Source organism: Papaver somniferum, chromosome 7 (assembly GCF_003573695.1).
Source record: "Papaver somniferum cultivar HN1 chromosome 7, ASM357369v1, whole genome shotgun sequence".
Taxonomy (NCBI): Eukaryota; Viridiplantae; Streptophyta; class Magnoliopsida; order Ranunculales; family Papaveraceae; genus Papaver; species Papaver somniferum.
In genome coordinates, this window is record NC_039364.1 from 69,939,184 (window position 1) to 69,946,757 (window position 7,574).

The 7,574-nt window shown below is 35.6% G+C and overlaps 1 protein-coding gene across 4 annotated transcripts; it reads left to right on the top strand.

Annotated features, from left to right (window-relative positions):
- The first annotated feature begins 240 nt into the window (after positions 1-240).
- LOC113297570 (growth-regulating factor 4-like) lies at positions 241-5,169 on the top strand. Of its 4 annotated transcripts, none has more exons than XM_026546079.1 (5): positions 241-1,239; positions 1,471-1,765; positions 2,387-2,810; positions 4,319-4,791; positions 4,885-5,169. In XM_026546079.1, exons 2-5 carry the CDS (start codon positions 1,549-1,551, stop codon positions 4,890-4,892), a joined length of 1,122 nt encoding a protein of 373 aa, XP_026401864.1. In that variant the 5' UTR covers positions 241-1,239; positions 1,471-1,548; the 3' UTR covers positions 4,893-5,169. The 4 variants fall into 4 exon arrangements, with proteins under 4 accessions (XP_026401864.1, XP_026401865.1, XP_026401866.1 ...); XM_026546080.1 differs by having other exon boundaries at positions 241-745; XM_026546081.1 differs by having other exon boundaries at positions 241-741.
- Positions 5,170-7,574: the final 2,405 nt, after the last annotated feature.

The window sequence follows — 7,574 nt, forward strand, 5'->3', positions numbered from 1 at the left end:
ATCCATTTTTTTTTGACATTAGTGTTTTGATGCATGGAGGAGTGTATAGACGTATGGACCACTGATGTGATCCGTTTTTGTTAATACGGGGGTATGCTTGTTTCATTTGTGTACAACTTTAAGCGAAGGGGAACGTATTTAAAGATCTGTATATAGCCATCTACTTTCATGTATATCAATAATTTCATATTTAATACCTTAGGGCCAAGTTTAAATTTTGGAAGCATCCAGTGAATTTTGAGCAAGAGTGTGAGTCCGGAGAAGAGCACCAAATCCCAAACTGCAGAGGATTATCACCTGTTTCGATCCTGTAGCTTATCAGCGAAGCTGCTAGGGTTCCCCACTCGTTTCCCTCACTTCCTTGTCCCAACAGGTGTCATTGATATTAATCATTAATTCCTTGAACTGGAACTAGTAGGGAGTTCCTTTGTGTGGCATCAAGGGCTAATATCAGTGACACATACTGGGAGAAGGGAGTGGGAAGTTTGAGTTTAAATTTTGGAAGCATCGAGTGAATTTTGCGGAAGAGTGTTAGTCTGGAGAAGAGCACCAAATCCCAAACCGCAGAGGATTATCACCTGTTTCGATCCTGTAGCTTATCAGGGTACTTACCAGAGGCGGTAATCATCAAGATCAAGATCAAGTTCAAGTTCAAGTTCAGGTTCAAGTTCGAGATTAAGGAGTCACCGGCTATCCTCAAGATGTAGCATTTCCTGTTTTCGAAGTTACGGTCCCGTATTTGTAGGTCAAATCCTCTATATACCTATTAAAGCGCAACAAGGCTTTGTACTGTTAGTAGTAATGATGTCGTTAGAACAAAGATTAACAGGATTAATTAATCAATAGATACAAAGAAGATTATCAAAAAGTGCGCAAATAAAATAGGGTAGATAATAAAAACATGAGATGAAATCATTTAATTTCTTTACAGTATTTTGTTTGCTTTATAGCTTTGGGTTTCTGAACAGATACTGCCTCCTTTCCCAACACATTACGACCATTACTCAGTTTTACAGAGAAAGAGAGAGAGAGGACAGGGATACAGACACAGAATAGATAGAGAGGGGGGAGAATTAAATATATGAATATTATTTCTAGAGAGAAGAAACTGATAGACTCATAAGTCTCTACCCAGAGAGACAACTCTTAACCAAAAAAAAAACATTTCTCTGTTAAACATGGCAGAACTTTCATAAAACTCATCAGAGAAGAAAACTCCGTATCTTTGTTAAACTTGGGGTATCTTTCTCTCATTCTCTCTAGATAAAGAAAAACCTACAAACACTTACTTCTTCTGTTAAAGAAATCTTGAGATCAGAAATTCAAAAAAAAAAAAAAATAATAATAATAATAATACCAGAAATGGCGAATCACTGCATTTCTCCCTTAAAGGAGACCACCATTTTTGTTCCGGGTTTCAGCTTTTTCTCTGTATTTAGTTATGTCTGAACTCAAGTTTCTTTCTTGCAGCTTTTGAGAAACCCTAGGTACTAGAGATAGTAGTGTTGTTGGTAGAAGAAACAGAGAAAGAGGAAGAAGAAAACAGTAATGAATAATAGTTCAGCGGCGGTGGCGACGGCTGTAACGACAGATACTGTAAATGTATTCCGACCACCATTTACGGCGTCGCAGTGGCAAGAGTTAGAGCATCAAGCTTTGATCTTTAAGTATCTAATGGCGGGACTACCTGTTCCTCCTGAACTTGTTTTACCCATTAAGAAAAGCTTTGAATCAATGTCTGCTAGATTTTTTCATCATCCTACCAGTAAGAAGATGACTCAACCATTCATAGCAGATCTCATCCTTTAATCATTTTATTTTGTAGCTCATTGCAACTCTTTAACTGAGATCATTCTTTTCTACGAGGCTGTTCTTTGGAAGATCCATTTAATACTGCTTTCAGCGACCAAAATTTCTATTAGTTTGTTTATTATTCTGTTCATTATTTTCAAAACTAAAATTCCTGATCAGGTTTTCCCATATTAAGATTTTAGTTTATTTCAGTTCAGTACCTACTGTTTCGTTTTCACAATATCTGATGTTTTCTATCCATTCATTGATTCTCCCTCTTTAAGAAACATTGTTTTATCTAATTATCTGTCATCATTCTCCATTAAAAAGTAAAGAACAAAAAAAAAAATACATTTTGGATTTTCCCAAAATACTAATCATTGTTCTATTCTTTCCCACACAGTATTATTTTATTTTGCTTTGATGAGTTTCAGATACCATTAAAACAAATTAGAGTTTGGGTTTTGAAGTGCTGGCTGTATTATTTATTTAATGTTTAGCTAAACTTTATTTCTGATATTAAATAAATCTGACTACTCTTCTTTTTTGCAAGTAATATAAAGTTTTTAATGGAGAATATTTTTTTATGTTACAGTGGGATATTGTTCTTTTTATGGAAAAAAAGCAGACCCAGAACCTGGAAGATGTAGGAGAACCGATGGGAAAAAGTGGAGATGCTCTAAAGATGCATACCCAGATTCTAAGTATTGTGAGCGACATATGCATAGAGGTCGCAACCGTTCAAGAAAGCCTGTGGAAACCCAATCTATTTCTCAATCGTCGACTGTTACATCGCTTACTGCTTCTACCGGCAACAATGGAGGTAACACTGTTAGTTGCGTCGGAAGTGTGGTAGGTGGTGGCGGCAGCAGCGGAAATGGGAGTTTTCAAAATCTTCCATTGATGGGTAATCATCAAGTTCTTTGTTCTGGAAACAACAGTATCAGTAGCAACAACAACAATCCATCTTTGTTGCAGATGGATTCTGTCCCTTATGGTATTCCTAGCAAAGATTACAGGTACGTTGAGTTATCTTTTGTCGAATTTTCATCATTGTGAGTATCAGAGATGATTAAGTAAATTTGAACAGATAAAAATAAAACTTTTGATGTTGATCCCGGCTAAATTCTGGATTTTGTTGGGCCCATTTACAAATTTTTACTGGTTAATGGAAGTCTTGCAGCAAACTGTTAGATTTGGTTATCAGCTAAGGAACAGAATAAGCTTTTGTTACTGGTTTGGGACCCATTTTTATTATCCGCCCTCAATGGGTATAACTTTGGGTTTCACCAATAAAAAATATTTGCAGATTATGTTTTGTATACGGCAGATTTTTTCCTTTCTGTTAATGAAATGGTATCTGACAACTTTTGCAATATGCCTAGAGATGCTGCCGTGTTTACTGCAGTAGAGCATTATGTGTGGAAGAGTAGGTTTTGGACTTGTGATTTCAGTTGCAAAAGGGAAATGGACAGTTTCTTCTGCAAATCATTTCTATTGATAAAAGTTTTTGGTCCCTTAATTTCTTTCTAGATTCAGAAGATCCCTCAGTGCGTTTGTGTGCATTTGCAATTGTATTGATTTTCTCCCAAGGAGGTTGTTTGATTAGAGAGTGCCTTAAGAGTTTCTTTTTTCTTCCTAATTTTAAGGAAATTATGTCTTCCCATTAGGTTTATATATATATAATATATTTGTCTACGTTGAAGATGTCTGTATCAGTCTTCTAAGGGACGGAATTTTCCGGTTGATCAGACCTGCAATTGTCTATGATGTTTTTTACTCAGAAAGTGAATCAATGATTAATGTTCATATTAGACGAAGCGTTCTGCTGTGGCCAACTTTCTTGGTCGGTGTTGTATATGGTTACCTTCTTTAATATATCCACCTTATCTGCTTTCATTAGTTTGTACTCCACTCCAGTACAATAGCGTTGTCGTTGATAGGCGGTTTTGAAAATCAGACTATTGTTGATTCTGACAAACTTCTGTGGATAGAATTGCGTGACCACTTGAATTACATGGAAGTGGGGGTTATGAAAAGTTTATCGATTTAAGTTCTGTGCTATAATGGATTTTACTATACATGTACTGAAAAGTTTCATAAGGCTGGAAAGATCAATAGAGAATATGTGATTGGTTTTCAAAATCGGGTGGCATTGGCGCTCTCAGAGTTTTCATGAAGTTTACCTTGTTGACTGTCATTTATTGTCTATATAGAAATAGAGAAGTAGTGATTTGCACTCTACCATAACGTTGGTCCATAACTGCAGTGCTTTGCCTTCCTTTCATGCTCAGTTACTGACATTCTGATTCTCAACTTTGCTTTCCATTATTTAGTGGAATCATGCTCTGGATAAATGCATTCTGAGCTTTTATTTTATGATGTCATGCAATACCTGATAGTGCATAATTGCTTAGTACGGTGGCTACATTTCTATGCGAACAGCTGGCTAGTTATGGACAATCTTCGTTCTTTTGAGTTGTAATTAGCATATTTGTAAAACCATTATAACAGACTGAATTTGCAGGTACTACCATGGAATGAAACCAGATAATGATGGGCATAGTTTCTTCTCAGAAGCTTCTGCGAATACAAGGGGGGGACTAGGAATGGAAAGTTCGATGGATAACTCATGGCGCCTGATGTCACCCCGAGTGTCCTCATTTCCTCAAACAAAATCAAGAAAAGGGTCCTTTATGCAGAGCGATTATTCACAGATGCATTCACTTCCGGATATCAGTCAGGCTAGCATTGACACCGTACTGTCAAAACAACATCAGCAACAACAACATTGCTTCTTCGGCAGTGATTACGGTTCATCGCAGCCCGTGAAACAGGAGGGACAGTCTCTTCGACCTTTCTTTGATGAATGGCCTAAAACCAGAGACTCGTGGTCTGATCTTGATGACGAAAGATCCAACCGATCTGCTTTCTCAACTACTCAGCTCTCCATTTCCATACCCATGAACTTTTCTGCAACCAGTTCTCGATCCCCCAATGGTTAGTACAAATCTGTTCCCTTGGGTTTTTGATCAAGAACTGCGAAAACAATGCCCAATTTTCAGGGAACTGAATCTTTAATCATTGCTGCAGATGCTTGAAGAACATGGTGATGGGCTGATAGGATATCAACTCCTGAGAGAGGAGGTTCATTAATACTATGGCGTGTGTTGACTTTGATTTTTCCCATGTTTTCATTTAAACTTGTCTCCTAACACTGTTATTAGAGGAATCTAGTTTTGATTGCTAGTTAATTTTCTTAAGTCACTTGAATGGTCAGGTTTCTGTGTTCCTTCATGATCATTCTTGCACTTGTGTTTCCAGTTGGAACTGCACTTTGCCTGTGTAAGACTTTAAATTTGAGTTCAACTTCTTTTTAAAAATAAAACTGATCTCTAGCAGTCCTTGTTATCTCTGAATTCACTGCCATAACCACGGTATTCTCAAGTTCTTCAATTCAGGTAACCAATCATTAGATTCGCTTGCAGTGTGAACCAGACGAAGAAGGGGATGTATACTTGAAAAACGCAATTAACATCTCAAGTTTGGTGCATGAATATGCTGCTTTATACGGATTATAATTTCATTTAGAAAAAGGGACCTAAGGACCTGTGTGGTGGTCAGAATGATAATTGTGTATCCAGTTTTAGTAGTAAATATGCTTACTGTTGGGTTTTAGCAAGATTCATGATAATCATTCATTACACTCAAAAGAGGGTTTTAAGTTTTCTCAATTGTCAACATTAGCAAACTGATGAGATATTCATAAACACCCCTCTTAAATTTGATAAAGCTAGCCAACCCAAAAGAAAATCGGCCTAGTTCGTTTAAAACCAGATTTCACTGTAGTTTTTGGTTGATTTAGAGAGAATACCAGAGATGGGGTTTTGCTTTGGAGCTCTTTAGTTTGTCCGCAAATTTTGGAGATACTTCCTCCTGGACAGTCCTGCACATAGGAGAGAGAAAAGAGACTGTCTAGTCTAGACTCCAGATTAGATTCTTTGGTTCGGAGGGTGTAATTGTAATGATTCCTGCAGAGAAGAAGATAGTAATAGTAGTATTTACACAGTTGTAGTCGGACAGCAAAGGTTATTAGACAGTAATAATACAGTAACAACGACTTTATACCCTTGTAAGTTTTGAAGAGAGTTGAAAAGAAAACCTAAATTTTAACTGAAATGTCCCATCATGTGTTGTCTGTATCTACTTATCATGCACAGGGGGTCAAGCCACTCATATTTTTCTAGCACCAAAAAGTCTTAACAATAAAACCGTTAGGGTTGTTTATGCAATAAAATAACCCACTAGGGTTGGATATCTACGTCCTCTGCTAGGCGTAGGCTTCTTCTCCATCGACGATCCCATTGGCCATTGCATTTCCACTCCAGTCGATTACTGCACCCCACCAACCCTAACATTTTCTTTTCCATCCATGCCATTAAGATTTAGATGCAAAAACTAGAGAAATTTACGCTGGAACTCGGAAGATTAATAGTGTGTTTGGATACCATCCAGAAAGAATTTTTTGATTTCTATAAGTCAAAATGACAATAATTTAGTTTGAATAAAAAAAATTCAAAACGTTTTCCAAAAATAAAAAAAATCGACCTTTTATGAAGTAAAATATCTTTGCTTCTGATTTATGTTTTTAATTTCTGATTTGTTATCCAAACGTCTTAAAGAGATGATTGCAAATTATTATTTTAATCATAATTTTTTAATTATTATGTACAATAAAATAGACTAAACCTTAAGAGAAGGAAAAATCAAATTTTAAAAGGATGACTTTGAAATAAAGTGTCTTTTATTATTTATCAATTTTTAAAAGGATGACTTTGAAATGGTACATATGCCAAAAAAAAAGAAAAAAAAGTGGCAGATGTATGATTTTGTAAAAATGAAGGCAAATATAAGATTTTTACATAGATTTTTCAACACTCTATTGGAGATGCTTTCAAAGCCTTCAACCCATTTCGAGGAAGTGAACTTTGTAACCGGTCAGTATTGCAAGGCTCATTATTATGAATAAATGTGTTAATGACTTAGATCATTGATTCACATATTATATGGTTTCCCTCAAAATATTAAGTTAATGATACCTAAAATGGAAGTGACTAACATAACACACACAATCTATAAGGCATTCATTTACATGGATGACATTTTAACCACAAGTCTGAATATACCACGCGGTCGAATTTTCCAAATCTTCCGAGGAGTGTTGGAGACACATTCATGTCATGTCAAAAATTAATCATCTTTGACCACATTTTTCTTGATATCGCTTCACACTATCTTACCTACTCGAAATCTTACTTTTCTTTATCACTCCTCTTCAATTTTATTCATAACCTCCACAATAAAAAAAAATACATTCAAATTAAACAAATGATGGTAAATTTTAATGAACCCAAAACCCCAGACCTATGGTCTTCTTCTATAGTATAACTGAAAAAAGAAAATATTCAACTCGTCGTCACCTAACCCAAAACTCTTTAATTATCTTGCATGTTCTGCTTCTTACCCATGTTCTGCTTCTTACCCTTTCAGGGACCATGGTTTTTTTTTTGGGACCATGGTCTTATTAGGCCAACTTCCCTATACTTATAAGGGATGTCCCAAAGTTAGATAAATATCCATTTACACTTTACTTTAATTTAAATTAAAACTAACTTAATAACTATATAAACCTAATCATATACATCTAATATAAATGAATTTATTAACCAAAATCAAAATCAAATCAAAATCAAAAGAGCAATCGAAAATTTTTAGTTTTGAAA